This window comes from Stenella coeruleoalba (assembly GCF_951394435.1).
Source record: "Stenella coeruleoalba genome assembly, chromosome: 7".
NCBI classification, from domain to species: Eukaryota; Metazoa; Chordata; class Mammalia; order Artiodactyla; family Delphinidae; genus Stenella; species Stenella coeruleoalba.
Window position 1 is genome coordinate 27,254,430 of NC_137153.1, and position 20,311 is coordinate 27,274,740.

Below are 20,311 nucleotides of genomic sequence, written 5' to 3' on the forward strand. Positions count from 1 at the left end.
AATTAAGGAAACACTCCCATTTACCATTGCAACAAAAAGAATAAAATACCTAGCAATAAACCTACCTAAGGAGACAAAAGACCTGTATGCAGAAAACTATAAGACACTGATGAAAGAAATTAAAGATGATACAAATAGATGGAGAGATATACAATGTTCTTGGATTGGAAGAATCAACATTGTGAAAATGACTATACTACCCAAAGCAGTCTACAGGTTCAATGCAATCCCTATCAAACTACCACTGGAATTTTTCACAGACGTAGAACAAAAAATTTCATAATTTGCATGGAAACACAAAAGACCCCGAATAGCCAGAGCAATCTTGAGAAAGAAAAACGGAGGTGGAGGAATCAGGCTCCCTGACTTCAGACTATACTACAAAGCTACAGTAATCAAGATAGTATGGTACAGGCACAAAAACAGAAATATAGATCAATGAAACAGGATAGAAAGCCTAGAGATAAACCCACACATATACAGTCACCTTATTTTTGATAAAGGTGGCAAGAATATACAATGGAGAAGAGACAGCCTCTTCAATAAGTGGTACTGGGAAAACTGGACAGCTACATGGAAAAGAATGAAATTAGAATACTCCCTAACACCATACACAAAAATAAACTCAAAATGGATTAAAGACCTAAAGGTAAGGCCAGACACTATAAAACTCTTAGAGGAAAACAGAGGCAGAACATTCTGTGACATAAATTACAGCAAGATGCTTTTTGACCCACCTCCTAGAGAAATGGAAATAAAAGCAAAAATAAACAAGTGGGACCTAATGAAACTTAAAATCTTTTGCACAGCAAAGGAAAGCATAAGCAAGACAAAAAGACAACCTTCAGAATGGGAGAAAGTATTTGCAAATGAAGCAACTGAGAAAGGATTAATGTCCAAAATTTACAAGCAGCTCATGCAGCTCAATATCAAAAAAACAAACAACCCAATCCAAAAATGGGCAGAAGACCTAAACAGACATTTCTTCAAAGAAGATATACAGATGGCCAACAAACACATGAAAGAATGCTCAACATCATTGATCATTAGAGAAATGCAAATCAAAACTACAATGAGATATCATCTCACACCAGTCAGAATGGCCATCATCAAAAAATCTACAAACAATAAATGCTGGAGAGGGTGTGGAGAAAAGGGAACTCTCTTGCACTGTTGGTGGGAATGTAAACTGATACAGCCACTATGGAGAACAGTATGGAGGTTCCTTAAAAAACTACAAACAGTTCTACCATGTGACCCAGCAATCCCACTACTGGGCATATACCCTGAGAAAACCATAATTCAAAAAGAGTCATGTACCACAATGTTCATTGCAGCTCTATTTACAATAGCCAGGACATGGAAGCAAGCTAAGTGTCCATCATCGGATGAATGGATAAAGAAGATGTGGCACATATACACAATGGAATATTACTCAGCCATAAAAAGAAATGAAATTGAGTTATTTGTAGTGAGGTGGATGGACCTAGAGTCTTTCATACAGAGTGAAGTAAGTCAGAAAAAGAAAAACAAATACTGTATGCTAACACATTTATATGGAATCTAAGGGGAAAAAAAAGAATGGTCATGAAGAACCTAGGGGCAATACGGGAATAAAGATGCAGACCTACTAGAGAATGGACTTGACGATACGGGGAGGGAGAAGGGTAAGCTGGGACAATGTGAGAGAGTGGCATGAACATATATACACTACCACATGTAAAATAGATAGCTAGTGGGAAGCAGCCCTATAGCACAGGGTGCTCAGCTCAGTGCTTTGTGATCACCTAGTGGAGTAGGATAGGGAGGGTGGGAGGAAGGGAGACGCAAGAGGGAAGAGATATGGGGGATATGGGGATATATGTATACATACAGCTGATTCACTTTGTTATGATGCAGAAGCTAATACACCAGTGTAAAGCAATTATACTCCAATAAAGATGTTTAAAAAAATGTCCATATTTGCAAAAAAAAAAAAGATAAAATAACTATTTGGTATTATTTTCACAAGGTACAGCGAAACATTTCTTTAAAAATTTAACTGAAGAGGGTGTTTTTTTCTCTTTCTGTATGAAACTTCCAAACTGTGCTGGTGTACAGCACTCATGTCAAATAGAAGGTGAAACATTTTAATTCTGCAGCAAGTAGAAATTAAAAATTCACAGGATTTGTTGAATTATACCAGGTATGGAAATGGCCTTTTCTTTCGTATACCTGACTACATGTATATTATACATAAGACTAAATATAAGCATTATGTAAAATTATAGAACTTAAAATTAGTTTATAAAAGATCCAAATCTGCTAACCTACAGGGAACTCCAGATTTTTATAGAAAATGCACAATAAGATCCAATTTCATTCTATTTAAAAATCTGAGAAATAGACAAATATTTTAATCACTTACAGGAAAATGTTTGAGTTATTTATCAGCAACAATAATTGGTGAAAATTTCTACATATAATAGTAAGATGTTAAGGGCATGAATCACATTGTCACCCAAATTCACCCAGTGGTGCTACTCATCATCCTTAACAGTTTTCACAGGCCTGCTTCCGCAAGACAACAGTAGTCTATAAAAAAAATATATTGGGTAAAAAAAAATCTACATGATTAAAAAGCCTCATACACCTATTCTAAAGTACAAACTTTCTTTGTTTAACCAAGAATATTCTCACCATCAGATGAAAGAACAATGAATGAAAAAACATGCAATCATAATAAAACATTAAACAGAAAATAGGACTTTTTCTGAGGAGGAAAATCAGTTTCATGATTTTCAAAAGTACACAAAATATCACATTTAATTTATTTATTTAATTTATTTTCTACTGATCATCCTTCTATTTATAATGCAATACTTTATCTCAATTTTTAAACAATGTCTATGGTTAAATTTTACCTATTTCTCAAAGAATATTAGCAAGATTTTAGTCCCCCTCTTCATCCTCTCCAGTCATGTTTTACGATGGTTTAAATAATAGTTTCTAGTAAAAAAGTCATTTTCCTTCAGAACTTATATTTATTTTTATATTTCTTTTTGCTTCTGGTATTACAGCTCTGCTGAAGTCAAACTAGCTCTCATTCCATTATAGCAAATCAGTTTATATCATTATTTTTGGTGGTTTAAAATGTGACCATGTTTCTAGGTATTTTTTTTTAATTATTGTTTTCCATTCATCTAACTCAGCACAATATGAGCTTTTATAATTGAGATACATTATTGCTTTTCAGTTTTAAGAAATTTTATTTTTATGTTACTAATTCTTTTAAATTTATTGAAACTGGTTTTATGGTTAAGTAAAAATGTAAATATTCCACATGTAATTGAAAAGCCTGAATAATATTTTCTAACTGTTTTATATATATACCCTTAAAATCAAAGTTGGAAATAATTTATTCAAACTTCTATATCCTTATCACTTCATTTTATTCTATTTTATGCTTATTTGTCTATTTTTCTCAGTTATTTTCTCCTCTCCTCTCTTCTTGCTTTCTGTTGAACAGACTGAAATCTACCCCCATCCCATTCCATTTTTCCTACTGGTTTGAAATGTATATGTCCTATTCCTCTTCTTTTAGTGGCCATCCTTAAAATTTTACACTACATTCTGCTTAACAATTTAACAAAGCCTAAAATTAAACAAAATAATGCAGGGACCTTAGAATGATTTAAGTCTGGTAAGCCTTCTCCAACTATATTTTCAATTGATCACTTAGATTTATCTTGTCTTCTTCCTTTTAATTCCATCAACTTCATAAAGATGTTGCTGTACAAACAGCTTTATTACTGTTCAAATATGTGATTATATCTGAGGACCTGCCATTTGTTTCTAGCTACTAGATTATAAGTACTCATAACTGCCCTCTGTAATAATTTTCTTTCTTGCTAAGTATATCCATTAACACTTCTTTAGTGAAGGTTAATTCATCTTAAATGCTCTTTGATTTTATATTTCTGTAAATGGCTTTATCTTACCTTCATTCTTGAAAGAGAAAGAAAGAGAAAGTCAGAGTCTACAATCCTTGGTTGGTAATTATTCCCTCTCAGAACTTTAACAGTTCTTGTCTCTGATTTTGTTTGTTTATTTGTTATACTTATCTTTTATCTGCTTTTAACATCTCTTGATTCTGGTGTTCTACAGTTCCAATATAAAGTGTTGTTTTGGGTGGGAATTTATTTTCCTTTGTATTACTAGGGATTTGAGAGGTTTCCTGAATCTAAACATTGGTGAGTCTCTTCAATTCTGGGCAATACCCATAGATTATCTCTTAAGTATTTCTTTTTCCCACATGTTCTTCCTTCTAGAACTCAGACCAGATACAAAAATCAATCACTGTACCCTGTCCCCTAACCTGGCTTTCATATTTTCCATCTCTTCATCTCTCTGTGGTGCATGCTGGTTATTTATTTCAAATGCGTCTTCTAATTTGTTGAGTCTCTCTTCACCTGTGTCTAATCTGCTGTTTCAGCATTCACTAAATTCTTTATTTCAGTGATTACATTTTTCATTTCTCAATATTACTCTTTTTCAACTCTACTTGATCATTTTGATAGTCTCTTATTCTTTCATTCTTCTAATCTTTTATTTCTTTATACATATAAAACAAATTTTATATCCTAAATCTATTTCAATATATACATTTATTTAGGTCTAATTCTGTAGTTTATTATTTCTGAGGATTCTTCCTCTTGCATTTTATGTTTTTATTTTTATTGTGAGCATATGTTTCCTGGAAATGGATCTGTAAGAGCCTAGATGACTGTATTCAACAGGAAGACAAGACATGGAGAGAAAGTGCCAGAAGTAGAGGGAGGGGTAAGTGAAAGTCCTGATGGAAGAATTCCAGTGTAGCTAGGTGGTGGTTGTAGTTTAGGGTCAGTTAAAGGAGGGACTAGGAACAGTAAGTGAAGGGAAGGGACCTTTCAAGGAATAAGTGTGTGTGTGTGTGTGTGTGTGTGTGTGTGTGTGTGTGTGTGTGTGTGTGATGTGAGGGAAGATTCGAAAATCTTTACCCAGAAAAGCAAGATCATCAGGTAAGTGGTCTTTAGAAAGATTTTTCTGGCAGCAGGATAGCAGCAAATGGATCAGAAGGAGGTGAGGTAGAGACAGGAAAATCATGACGACAACAATAGTAAATGCCAGGGCTTTCCTGGTGGCGCAGTGGTTGAGAATCTGCCGGCCAATGCAGGGGACACGGGTTCGAGCCCTGGTCTGGGAAGATCCCACATGCCGTGGAGCAACTAGGCCAGTGAGCCACAACTACTGAGCCTGCATGTCTGGAGCCTGTGCTCCGCAACAAGAAGGCCGCGATAGTGAGAGGCCCGTGCACCAGGATGAAGAGTGGCCCCCGCTCGCCGCAACTAGAGAAAGCCCTCGCACAGAAACGAAGACCCAACACAGCCAAAAATAAATAAATAAATAAAATTTAAAAAAAAATAGTAAATGCCAGAGATTTAGAGGGTTTGAATAAGTCAGTAATGGGATAACTGCAGAAAAGGGGACATGAGAAAATTTTAAGAGATGGGGCTAAACCTAACCTTTCAGAATCAAACAGTAATGCTCTCTTTCCAAGGATCCACACCAAAGTTTTCATACTCATTCTAAGTGAGATGACATTCCAAAACATACAAAATATGTTTGACTTGGACACTAACACTCATTTCACTATCATAAATGTCAAACAATCCATATTGATGGTCAGATACTATATGTCTTAGAAGACTTCATGAAAAACAGCCGGATAACAAGCAGTATATGTTTCAGAGGCATATTGTCTTGATCTGGGGAGTCCTTTTCAGCTAATGGAAAAATATATGTCTGGCTAATGGTTTATCAAGTTTGTTTATCTTCTCAAAGAACCAGCTTTTAGTTTTATTGATCTTTGCTATCGTTTCCTTCATATGGTCACCTTATCTTTGATAAAGGAGGCAAGAATATACAGTGGAGAAAAGACAGCCTCTTCAATAAGTGGTGCTGGGAAAACTGGACAGCTACATGGAAAAGTATGAAATTAGAATACTCCCTAACACCATACACAAAAATAAACTCAAAATGGATTAAAGACCGAAATTTAAGGCAGACACTATCAAACTCTTAGAGGAAAACATAGGCAGAACACTCTATGACATAAATCACAGCAAGATCCTTTTTGACCCACCTCCTAGAGAAATAAAAACAAAAATAAACAAATGGGACCTAATGAAACTTCAATGCTTTTGCACAGCAAAGGAAACCATAAACAAGACCAAAAGACAACCCTCAGAATGGGAGAAAATATTTGCAAATGAAGCAACTGACAAAGGATTAATCTCCAAAATTTATAAGCAGCTCATGCAGCTCAGTAACCAAAAAACAAACAACCCAATCCAAAAATGGGCAGAAGATCTAAATAGACATTTCTCCAAAGAAGATATACAGATTGCCAACAAACACATAAAATTGCTCAACATCATTAATCATTAGAGAAATGCAAATCAAAACTACAATGAGATATCACCTCACACCGGTCAGAATGGCCATCATCAAAAAATCTAGAAACAATGAATGCTGGAGAGGGTGTGGAGAAAAGGGAACACTCTTGCACTGTTGGTGGGAATGTAAATTGATACAGCCACTATGGAGAACAATATGGAGGTTCCTTAAAAAACTACAAATAGAACTACCATAGGACCCAGAAATCCTACTACTGGGCATATACCCTGAGAAAACCATAACTCAAAGAGTCATGTACCACAATGTTCATTGCAGCTCTATTTACAATAGCCAGGAGATGGAAGCAAGCTAAGTGTCCATCATCGGATGAATGGATAAAGAAGATGTGGCACATATATACAATGGAATATTACTCTGGCATAAAAAGAAATGAAATTGAGTTATTTGTAGTGAGGTGGATGGACCTAGAATCTGTCATACAGAGTGAAGTAAGTCAGAAAGAAAAACAAATACCGTATGCTAACACATATATATGGAATCTAAGAAAAAAAAAAAAAGGTCATGAAGTACCTAGCGGTAAGATGGGAATAAAGACACAGACCTACTAGAGAATGGACTTGAGGATATGGGGAGGGGGAAGGGTAAGCTGTGACAAAGTGAGAGAGTGGCATGGACATATATACACTACCAAACGTAAAATAGATAGCTAGTGGGAAGCAGCCGCATAGCACAGGGAGATCAGCTAGGTGGTTTGTGACCACCTATAGGAGTGGGATAGGGAGGGTGGGAGGGAGGGTGACACAAGAGGGAAGAGATATGGGGACATATGCATATGTATAACTGATTCACTTTGTTATAAAGCAGAAGCTAACACACCATTGTTAAGCAATTATACTCCAATAAAGATGTTTTTATATATATATATATATATATATATATATATGAAACTGAAAGAAGTTAAAGTTGCTAGTGACAATTTAATCCAAATAGCTTAATCTGAAAAGCTTTATTGTTTAGAGAGATATAATATTACAGAAAGCTGAAACATATCAATGTACTGTTAGAGTTTCTAATTCTATGACATAAACTTATCTTTAAATATTCTTCTTTTGTAATATTGTCTTAATCTTGCAGTATTAGTGATAATACTTTGAATAATGGAAATACCCAGTATAAATATCTTTCCCTAAAATTGCTTATCTGATTATTCTACCCAAAGTCATGGACCAAAGTTACATCTCTGATTTTACACTTGAGATTAACAGGAGCAATAGTAATGGCTAAAATTCATTGAGGACTTGCTATGTTCCAGGCATTATTTATATATATTAATTAATTTAATCTTCATAACAGGTCTATGAGATGGGGTATAATTATTACTTATATTTTTGGAGACAAGGAAACTGAGACACAGAAAGGATAAGCAAATTACCCAGGGTCACACAGCTGGCATTAATCAGTGGAAGCAGAAACCTAATCCAAACATTCCTTTCATAACCACTCCACTCCACTGCCTATCTGAAAGTGTGACTCATTATGTTAGTACATCTTGTTGAATTTTATAGTTTTATGCTGTTTGAAGGAGTGCTGCTGCAATCATCTTCATTTATATACCTCCACTGTGCCCTTCTATGTAATTCTGAAAATACAATCTTTGTTTGAAAATAGGGATAGTCTTAAAGTGATAGCATGTGCATTTTGTCATGCCTTTGAGCTAGCTAGTCATAAAACTTCTCAAAGATAATAACAGGTTTTGTTGACAATAATGGCCAGCCATAAACAGACTCAGAAATCCCTCACCCTAGACCAGGGGGTCAAGTCTGCAAGCACAATGGGAGCTTCCACTTGATGTTGCAGGTTACTGGACACAGAGTCCATGGTTCTCACTCCCAGAGGCAGCTGTGACCCAAATGAATTTAGCCTCATGGGTGTCAAGGAGACAACTGGACACCTACACTGAAGTGCAATGGCCACCTGTGCACCTGCAAGCCCTCTGCCCTGATGTGCAGTGAGCCTTTCCCACCTGGATTAGATGCTGCTTCAAGTATCAGGTAGACACTATGAACCAGGCTTGGGGAGAATGCCAATTACACACTGCCCCCAGGCACCTCTGTTTCAGGCTCCTCCTGAATATGGAGGCTTGCTGAGATCAGACTTGATCAAGATCTCCCTAGATACAGTCATCTTGCCTAATAATACCTGCCAGAAGGCCTCCACTTTGCTGCTTGTTGGTCTTTGGTAGTTCCCCTGACACCTGACCTTTTCAAGCTCTCCCTCAGGGCTTCCCAGCAACTCTTAGAACAGGCACCATGCTTTTTATCAAAGCCTTGGGTCAGAAATTATGTCAGGCATTTTCCTACTGGAAGAAAACAAAACACTCAAAATCAGCCAATGGATCGTTCCATGAACAAATCAGTTGGCTAGTAGAGAGCTCAGGGATAGTCACATAAAAATTCATTTCTATTAGGCCACCTAAAAAATGATTATAAAATACACAGGGGGATTCTGCAGATATTCTATATACTTTCAAGGTAGCATATTTAAAATATATTAATTTCTCCATTTATTTGGTACTTACTGAGTACCATCAGCAAAGCACTGTAGGAACAAAGAAGCGTGATTCTGTTTTCAGGAAGTTTAAAATCCGATCAAGGAGGGAGATATGTAACCAAGCATCTGTTCTATGAAGCCAATAGGAGCCTGAAAGCTAGTGCTTTTCATAATAGATGTTAAACTAATTACCTAAATGGATTGTGCATTTTGCTTTCTTGTCAAAGTGATGCGGTCAAAGCATCTGGTCAAGGAACAAGTTGCCATCACTTCCTGCCTCCACCACTGATCATAAGGGCCACCCTTTCCTGTCACAGTAGCTGGGTAAGAGCAGTCACAACACAGACAAAACAGTGAAAGTCAGATCTGGGGATCTTGCTGGATGTTTTGGGAAAGAGAATCATTCACCTTTTTACTTATCCAACATATATGTATTGAGAACCCACTGTCTTCCAGGACCATCCCTGTGCTCTGGGGATTAGGAAGTAGGAATAACAACAAAAAAGAAAGAGGAAGTCTCTGCTTTCTTGGAGCTCAAGTTGAGGGAATAAACAAATAAATACACGCTTAGTGCTTCAGGGTAATAAGGACCAAAGTCCAAATAGAGGAAAGCACGATCACTGCGACTAGGAAGGTTGACCTTGGACATGGAGCTACCAAGCAGATTCCTGCCTGAGCATCAGGCTGACACTGGGAAGACAGAGCTGAAAGATGAAGAGAGGCTGATCCGGATGGCACAGGCTCATCTGGATCTAACCTTGCCTGAAATGAAATGATGTGAACCAACAATTCCCAGTTTTGTTTAAGTCACTTGCCAATACCCCAGTCCTTCACACTCCCATTTCTTATTACTCCACATATAATCAAACAACCATTAAGTCCTGAAAGTGTCCTTTGTGTGCAGCGTCACTTTTTCATTCTCACTGCCATCCTCCCACTTCAGTCCATCTTACACCTGGGAAATGGAATAACAGTGGAAGACCTCAGGGGGATGGATCCCACAGGAAGTAGTGAAGGAGGAAGAACACCTCTTTGGCTCGCCAAATCCACGTTAAGTCAACCCAGAAAGTCATTCGGCATCACCTCCATCTAAGAAAACGGAGCAAGATGCTCATGGCGGCTCTGGGAATGTTGATGCTGGGGGTTGGGAGGGAGGCCTTGGGAGGGTGGGTAGCCCAGTCTCATCCCTAGGGAACTGGGATCGTGATTAAGATACAACATATGGGGCTTCCCTGGTGGCGCAGTGGTTGAGAGTCCGCCTGCCGATGCAGGGCACGCGGGTTCGTGCCCCGGTGCGGGAAGATCCCACATGCCGCGGGGCAGCTGGGCCCCGCATGGGGACGCTGAGCCTGCGCGTCCGGAGCCTATGCTCCACAATGAGAGAGGCCACAGCAGTGAGAGGCCCACGTACCCGCCCCCCCCCAAAAAAAAAGATACAACATATGTCCTTTTCATGCTCAAATGCGCAATAGCCTGAAGGATGTATCTTCCCACTCCTGTTTCACCTTGCAGCAATATTCATGAGGAAAAGGAACTTTTCCTAGGCAAATATGCAGCCTATCTTCCAACAAATGAATCCTATCACTTAGAAGAAGAACAAGTGAAATCAGCGATGCAAATCTCCCAAAGATCAGGTTTTCAGGTTTCTTAAAATAGATCAGTAGTTCATCATGACAAAAGAATAGTAAATAATTATGATCCAAAATTTATTCTCATAATCTGGAAAATCAATATTATGTTTGTTAACCTTGTACCATAGCTCAAAATAGATCATTTGACTTACCTCTAATAGGTAATTGACTCTGAGATCTGTCAATTCTACTGTGTTCTATGCCAGGAAAAGTATTTTTCAGAAATGTTCCTTGTCACTTTAAGAAATCAAAGAGTAATTTGGCGTTTACTCCCTTAAACTCTCTTATACATACCTTAACTAAACTCTATTCAACATATCCTCTTTCAGTCTCCCAATTTTTTTAACCCCTCGAAATGAGGGCATGGTTCACACCATAGAAAAGGATGTGCTCTGAAATGTCAAGGCTCACAGGTTTTCTTATCAGAACTTCCATGAATCGGGAATTCCCTAGTGGAGTAGTGGTTAAGAGTCCGCCTGCCAATGCAGGGAACACGGGTTCGATCCCTGGTCCCGGAAAATCCCACATGCTGCGGAGCAACTAAGCCCACGCACCACAACTACTGAAGCCCTTGTGCCTAGAGCCCGTGCGCCGAAACAAGAGAAGGCACCTCAGTGAGAAGCCCGCGCACCACAACAAAGAGTAACCCCCGCTGGCCACAACTAGAGAAAGCCCGTAGCCTCAGTGCCGCAATGAAGACCAAAAATAAATTAATTAATTAATAAATTAAAAAAAGAAAACTTCCATGAAGTAACACAACGTTGCAGAGAAGCCTAAGAATCACAGACACACAGCAGCTAGCCAGCTTGATGACATTACACAGCTATTTTTTTCTTTTTATGTTGTATTATTATACTTTTAGTGTATAGCAATGTCCTTATTCTCAAGTTCCTAATCATCAAAGACACAGCAAACGTAAAGCTATATGACAAATCCTTAATTTTGATAATCTCCAAATATTTGAACAGATGTCTATAGAAACATATTATTTTTCTTACATCAGCCAAATCTGAGACATTAAAATAGTTAACAGTTCTTAAAATATTTTCTTCCATAATAGTTTATATTAAAATTACTTTCCTTGAACTGAATCAAATTACTGAATTATTTGCTAATGCTAATCAGATTCCCTTTATTATATCTACTCACCTTTAAATCAAAATCCTACCAGCCATTCCTTAGAACTATATTAACAGGAACCAGGACCTGGGAAGGCCTCAGAGGCAGGTTAAGTGCTGCTGGTTCTAAAGGTGGCTGCATACCAATAGCCTAGAACCTCCGACACGTGAAGGTAATAGCTTCAACTGGATCAGGGCAGATGTCTTTGTATTTCCTGATTGCTCACATGCTCAGAAATCCAAAGTGGAGAATATCCGTTCTGCATGGTAACAAGTAAGAAATAGCTCAATCCCACATAACTGGATTGTCACCTAATCCAATCTGTGCCTCTCTTACAACTATTGACTGTGGTTTTTAATTCCTTCAGCAGGTCTCTCTACCCAACCAGCCTCCCTTAAGACACACAAACATACGTACACACACAGGGTTCATTCTGCCACTTCTCCCACCAATTCACCACTCTGAGAAAGAGTATATTTAGCTTAAGGTTATCAAGCTCTTTGGTTGCCTGAGGATTTATAAACGTTAAAATAAAAACTAATTACAATCTTGAGAACTGCAGGTGGCACCCGGTCTTATGTCTCAAGGCGGCAGGTCACTCCTGCATTCATCCAAGCAGCGATGTCACTGCTTGCTTCTAAGCTCCAGAGAAACCCTCTGTTGGGTCTTGAACACCCCAAGTAATGAGATGCTACTGAAAGGAGCATGTGGGGACCCTAGGTCTACGCCACAGCGTTAAGTGGCTTCTGACGTTATCGAAACTGTCACTGATTCCAAACAAGGTTCACCAGCCCCTTCCTCCCACAGTGGTCCAGTGAACACGTGGCATAAAAATTCCTTCTCCGCAGGTGACAGCCACTAAGACCGGAGATGGAACCCCAGGTGATACAACTTAGGAACACATAAATTTAAATATCTGATACACCATTTACCACACCCCTAAAATGACACATCCAAAAGTATCACATTTGCCAGTTTAAAAACCAAACACTTTTTAAGTTTCTCTCCGTGAGTTAGCTATAACTAGCACATCCTCCATGAGTATCTTTTCCTGACGTACTACCGAGTAAAAACTTAATAAAAGCCATAGCCTAGATAACATATATCATTTTTTCATTTGTGATTAACAGCCTTGGAGGGAGGTTTTTTTTAAACTGGTCCACTAAATGGGCATATATTTTTAAAAAATTATATAGTTTCTAACTTTAAACGACTCAAAATTTCAAGTACTTTATGTTTCAATACTATTTCAAATCAGCACATTGAAAATATCCACTACCAGGAAACTAAGGAGAATATTTTTATTTTTTATTGCTAGCCAGACTCCCTATATTATTATTGGAAAGTAAAGTTTCTAATGAACCAGAAAGGAAATTTATTGTAAAGCAACACTCAAACTAAGCACCTGTATTATCACACAAGGTTATGTATACACCTACCAGACATGTGCAATCTCTATGTCAGAGCATTATTTTCAGAAAGTTAAAAATACAACACGTACAAATATAGGACAAATGCATGTCAGAGAATCATAAACTCATTAATGACTAATCCAGTAAAAGCGCATTTTGAGAAACTAGGAATTTACAGGCATTTATGGAGGAACGTTAGAATGAGATTTGCTAGGTTACATAAAAACTGATCAATGTCCTACAGGGCAATAAAACCTTTGTAGTTACCATATGTTCCTGAAAAAACAAAAAAAGAAATCATCAATTTCAGCGTCTAAACTCCAATCAAATAGTAAATGACCAAATCAGACATGGGTGCATTCTTCTAGGTAATTAAACAATCGTGGGCCTATTAAACAATGTTCCTGCATAATGTCAAAAGGTCACTCTATCATACCCTCTCTTTTTTTAACTTTTTATTTTACATTGGAGTATAGTTGATTTACAAGCTTGTGTTAGTTTTTACAGTATTTACAAGTTGTGTATAACTTTAACTAGCACAAAGATTTTAACCTTATGCCATAGAGCTCAAACTGGAAAAAACAAGTATGATATTTTGAAGGAACATATTACATATGGTTTACTGCCTCTCAGAAGTAGGTAGGCATAAATAATTCAGTTTTTAAAAGTTAATCAATACGATACAACAGAGCCTATAGCAATCAGCACTGCAGCGGGCCCCAGGTAGGCAGATGGAGTGGGAACACTTTAGAAGTTGCTCTGAAGAACTTTGTATGTTGAAGCCAAGCCTTTAAAGGCTCTGAAAAGTAAGTGGGGAGAAGATCCAGAGGTTGATTTCATATTTGTTTTTCAGGATTAGAATTAGAATTGCAGGTAAACCCTGGATCTATTCATTCCAAATTGTTTGAACTCTTTTATACTTTTATAAGTATACTTGTATATTCAAATTCTGATTTTGATTTAAAGGGAAAAATTCAAATTTCCTCAGTTAATTGAGATTTTTGTTAGTGAATATGTCCTTTATTTAGTACTTTTGAATGATCTGGGGTTTTTTTTCCAAATCAACTCAAAGGAGCAGACATTCTTGAGCTCCAGTCTTCTCCCCAGAACAGGCATTCAGGTGTGGGAGGGTCACTGATAATGTGTCTTTAGGGTCATTTTGTTTGTTTGTTTGTTTGCTTAAAGAGTCTCCCCCAGTTGCATAAGCTTCAGGACCCTCACAGCTCTAGCCTTGCCTGTCACTCTGTGTTGATAGTCACATGGACTTTGTAAGTTTTTTTGGAGAAAAAAATGTTGTTTTCCCTAAGTTTTCAAAAATATTCTGACCTCAGTGTTTCTGGGAAGTTTATTCAAATATGATTTTTTAAAAAACACGGTCCGTTTACCAGTTTGTTGAAGACTCTTCCCAAAAAGTCCAAGCTCCAGTGCTTACTAAATACTTCTCTCTATATTCTATGCTCATTTTCCCCAACATGTTTCACTGAATCACGAATGGATTCCCCATTCACCTGCTCCAGGGGCACATCCTCTGATAGGCTCCCTCCCTAAACCAAGGAACATATTACATATGGTCTAATGCCTTTCAGAAATAGGCAGACATAAGTAATTCAATCTAAATATCAACCAAAATACTGACATTTTCTTATTCAGATTATATCTCTTCTTCCTCCCCAAAGATCTGAAAATTCATAAAGAAACAGTAGATTCACAGGGATAATCCTGATTAGCTTGGAGGATTCGACTCACTCTAGATAACCACTAAGCACACTATTGAGGCAAAAAGAAGCCTGCACCAATTAAAGCAGTAGTAGGATTTTAGTCCATATTACCCAATGTGAAAACTTCTTTATGGACTGTATTGTCTTAGCACACGTGGCATTACTTGAGATTGACGGTGCTCACAAAGCAATAGAATATGTTGATGACACTTAGCAAATAATTACAAAGAATCTCTGCCCATTGAAATGACAGGAGTTCTGACAAACAATATCCTTGAGAAGAGACATGTGATAAACACACTATTCGACATTCACTTAAATCAATTCTCACGATTTTATACTTCTTAGCAGCTGTAGCATTATGTTCAGTTCCTCCATTCTGCAATGCATATATTTTTATACCAAATTCTTAAGGTTCATCATGTTATTGGGTTAGGATAATTTATACAACAAGTGTCTCACTATTATACTATATATGTTATTTTTATTTTAAAAGAATAATATTGTGGATAATATCTATTAGAGGATCATATTAATAAACTTTCATTAAAGATGATACAGTAACACTTTAGCACATAAGGAGCCATTGCTCCAGTGAAGAAAGGATTCAAATCTGATACAAATCTTCAAATTGAGGTGCTAATATATTTGCCTAGATCAAGCACTAGGTATTACATGAAGATCACATGTTTGTCTCTCATGTTGGCCAACAAAACAGGCTTGATCTGCTCCCCCAACCAAGGGCAGAGACGTCTCATATATATGCAGGACGTAACAGGGAAGAGACCTTGTTGGATAAAAACAAATCCTGATTACCACTCCTAGAACAGTGATTCAAGTTGTGTGTCCCACCTGTAGTGGGCCAGAAATACATCTTTTATTCTCACAACAAGAAGGGCACTTTTGACAGGGGAAAGGAAACAAAAGGAGACTTCTAGAGAAAATTACAAGTACTGAGATTTAACAAGGTGCGGATGAGTGTGTAACACTCACTAAATTGAACCCCTGGGTCTATAAATGTCATCATTTACATCAAATAATCACCATCAACAGCGGCTGAAATGTCTAACACTGGCTTCAGTCCTTTTCAGAGACTTCAGTCCTTTTTCTATTCACTGGGGAGTAGAGTTAGGGAGGACAGCAGCTACTAGCTATAGCTTGTACTTTACTTATATGGGGAAAATAATTCAGCTGTAAATTCCAATTGTATTGTTCCTTAATCAGGAAACAGTGAACATTACTCCTCAAAGTGACATGCGATCCAGGAGACAGATTTGCAACACTAAATATGCAATCAAAATATTGACATTTTCTTATTCAGATTATATCTCTTCTTCCTCCCCCCAAAAAGATCTGAAAGTTCATAAACAAATAGTAGATTCACAGGGATAATCCTAAAACAGAGAGCTATTGCCCTCTTCCACTTGTGGCTCATGGTAGGAAGTGAGCAAACCAACCATTGTCTGCACAACAACTTCTGGAAAACAGGACTCTAACTTGGAATCTGTATTCTAACTTTCCTCTTGCATTCCATTTAAGAGGATAACTCCATTAGAATAACACTTTCATCTTGACTAAATACAAAGAGTTCTAGAAGGCAGACCAAGTAGAGGTGCACAATTTTTAAATGTCAGGTCCTAGGCCATATTTTAGAGGATGCTATCCATTCAACTTGTTTTATCTTCAAAGAGACAGAGAATAAGAGAAAAAAAAAAGCCCATGTTTTTGGCTATTTAGAAACATTACCCTCGCCCTGTGTAGACTCCTCCTGACTTAAAATTTCCCATTAATTATAAAGATTCATGTCAAAACATGGATAATTTCTGAGATGTCAAATGTTTCAACCAAGTTCTGTATGAGAGTATGTCTTATGCCAGAACCTCACCCAGGTTGACCCCCCGTCTGACTAATTTACTACTGAGAACCAGTTGTAAATAGAGGAAAAATGTCACTGTATCCTTTTGGGGAGAAGATCTTTACCTTTTTAAAAATTTACATACAGTTCTCATTATTTTATCAGGGCTTAAGAATATTTCATTTTTGTTAGTTTTAAAGTCTTGTCTGACAAGATTACTTGAGTTCTTAAAACACTTCTTAGGAATAAAAGGTTAGCAATCAAAAGACTTGAGCAAATGCTGATGTTCGTGATTTCTTGTTGGTAGCCTAAATCCCATCCTGCTGGCAAACTCCTCTTTAGAATTTCTCAAATGATGGGACAGGACTAAAAGAACCCTCTACCTTGATTTATGTAGTAACAAATTTCAAATACCTTGCTTGTATATACATCTACACATACAAACAAACACCTCCCAAATATTCGAGAGTTAAGGAAAAACCCAATTGGTCAAATTAGCTAATCTAGACTATAATAAGATTCATTCACCATTACTTCTACTGCTACAAAGGATACTGTCAAATGATATTAGCCATCAATTATCAAACACAGCTTGTGTAGCCTCTACGAAGCTTTAAGTCTGCAAAGACATTTAAATATATACTTGACACCTGAACAACTATAATAGCCATCTTTGTAGGGATCAAGGACTCTAACTGTAGTATCTAAAATGTTCTTAGCCATGCAAATTTACATAGGTACTTTTAACTTACTGAACTTTTAATGAGTACTAAACACATCTAAATAAAACAGAGGCTGAAACGTGAAAACTAGCATTGACATTTGAAGAGTCAGCCAGAGACCCAGACAAACTGAGCTTAGAGATATATCCAATTCAGAAAAGGATATCTGCTTGGATATTCAGACACCGAGCACCTCAGAGCATGTGACTCTTAAAAAAGATGCTCAGTATGAAGAACATGATACCTCTGTGGATTTCAGGGAATAAAATACAAACAGAAAATAAAGAAATATCAAAATAACTGACCTTGCAATATCCTGTAATCACAACTAAGGAGACAAGAAAGGCAGCACAGCGCTCTTCTTCTAAGGGAAGGATTTTTGAAGCCATGTTTCCTTTAAGTAAGAGTGACCTCTGGTGACTTTTTAATGGCACCTCAGTGTACTGTTAAATTATTCTACAATTCTTTTATACTAGCAAATCATTTAGTACTAGTCATTTTTAATTTCTTAGCAAAGTGATAAATGCTTTACTGCAGGACCTAAGGATTTCATGTAAATGCCCCTATTTTAATTAATTCATGGAAATTGTGCCCAAAGCTGAATTAAAATTCTGAAACACAGGGCAGTATTTTCTTAAAGGAGACTAAGGCTCATTTTCGGGAGTGACTCATATAATATGGCATTAAATGAGCTGATACTACATGATGACAACACAAACTTATCACAGCCTCGGGGCATATATGGATGAATGCTGGAAAGGTAACTATTTGTACAAAATGCTTTTCACTTTAGCACAAACTTCCCGGTAAGGGCAGAGTTCCCCAGCCCACCCCACCCCCGGATAAAACTGGATACCCAGCAACAAGTTCGGTTTCTAACATGCCTACTAGCACTTTCTTGAAATGCATAATAGCTTGCCTTACTCCCTACAACCTGATTTTTAAAAAATTCTTGAGGGGGATGGGATGTGGATGTAGGACTAAGGGGACTTTCTTGAAATCCCTCAAGGAAAGAAAAGCCCTATGATGGAGATTTCAATCTGAATAACACTTCGAAAACTTTTTCTGATTTCCAGATTAAAATGCCTTGAGGTCCGCTGAATCAATCCGGCTAGCATCTTTAGATCAGACTCACATTGCCAGTCCAGAACTGAGAGGTTAATACATCTTCACTGAACCAACAAAATCAGAAACACAGCACATCACAGTATACAAGCATGTGCACTTGCAAATGAACCTGAATGGCAGGTTATGTTTTTCCTTTAAGCAAAAGCCTTCTACTTCTGAGGGGTCTATCCTTCTCGTAATTCTGGGGACTGTCCAGGTTTGCCGCCTGGGCTCTGCTGCGGAGCCTGCCCGCCGCTGCAGCGCCCGAGTTCTTGGTACCCGATTCCGCAGGGCGCCAACTGCAAACATCTACGCTAACGCAGGACACGGCCAGGTCGGCCAGCGATTTCTTTTCTGACATAAATCCTGCAAAATGAATTCATAGTCAAAAGAAATAAATGACATATTGGCATGCTCTTCTCTCCTCATCTCCTGCAATTCTCGCTCTGGTCTCTCTCTGCCTCAATATTCTCATGTTAATTTTAGGTTTTACTAGAACTTGAGCTTTCTCAATGAATATTCAAAACAACAGCACACAGACGAAATTCAGCTCCAGACAAGTTAAAACAGGCTTTGTGTATTACAGACTTGACAAGTGGAAAAACCATTGTAAACCATCCTATCCAAGCGTTGGGACTTTGCGATGTTTTTTAAATGCCTCATTTTCAGAAACAGGCCAGTGATTCCATTTGTAAAATTCAATTATTTTTTTAAAAACACGAATTCTAAGTTGTCAGTATAAGTTTTAAAAGATTTGCTGTACTCACAAGTATTCCCTGCTGCTAATGTACTCCAGGGCTGGGCAGACAAAAGAAAGAGCATCCTGAGACAGGCTCCCGCGGCGGGGTCCATGTTCACAGTCGCCGGGGCTCCCCACCCCAAAACCCACGGCGTCCAGACAGCTGCTCTGAGCCGGGGTCTGCAAGCTCCCTTCTGCTCAGGGTTGCCAGCGCTCCCCCATTTCCGGCTCGGCGAACCCGCGCAGCCGGCGGGGCGGGAGCCCCAGCCTGCAGCCACACCCCCACCCCCACCCCCACCCGCTCCCGCCGCGCTGCGAGCTCCACGCGTCCCGGGCGCTCCTGGCGGTGGCGGGAGGAAGTGCGAGTCAAGTCGGTGAAGGTCTTCAACCTGCGCTTGCTCCGAATCCGAATCCGCGGTCCTAGCTCCTTCACCTGCAGGTTTCCCACTCTGAACAGCTGAGCAGTTCAGTGGACTTCAGTCTGAGACCGAGCTTCACCACGCTGATGATGCTTGAACATTAACACTGATGCTAGGAAAAATGTGAGGTTTTTTTTTTTTTTTTTGGTTGAAAAGAAGTTAGGACAAGTAACTAATCCGGTTTGAGGAAAATATTTACATGTACTGAGAACTGTTGTAAAAAAGACTGTTTTTGTTTTCTCAACTCATTTAATGATTCATATTTAAAAATAAAAACCTAAAGAACCTTATTATGGTAATCATTTAGAAATATATACGGTTATATATACAGTGTTATGTGTCAAAATACATCTCAATAAAGCTGGAAAAAATAAAATTAAAAAATAATTAATTAAAACACCGACCCTACTTCTACTATAATGTCAGCATTTTATTATGTATATTCCTACTTGGAGATTTGAGAATTGTGGTCAGCAGATATATAAAACTAAAAACTGGCATACTGGGAGAAGGAATCTTACTCCAAATATCATCACGGAAGTGACCTTATGTTAAGTAGGTAAATTGAATACATTTAATTGAAGAATGAAGAGTTTTGAAT

At 38.0% G+C, this 20,311-nt stretch overlaps 1 protein-coding gene across 1 annotated transcript in view; it reads right to left on the reverse strand.

Moving 5' to 3' along the window:
* LOC307188676 (contactin-associated protein-like 3) overlaps positions 1-19,451 on the reverse strand; it is a 188,053-nt gene extending 168,602 nt beyond the window's left edge. Inside the window, exon 1 of the mRNA XM_079926128.1 lies at positions 19,320-19,451. Within this exon, the coding sequence (XP_079782254.1) occupies positions 19,320-19,404 (85 nt within the window). The 5' untranslated portion in view covers positions 19,405-19,451. The remainder of the gene's footprint in view (positions 1-19,319) is intronic.
* Positions 19,452-20,311: the final 860 nt, after the last annotated feature.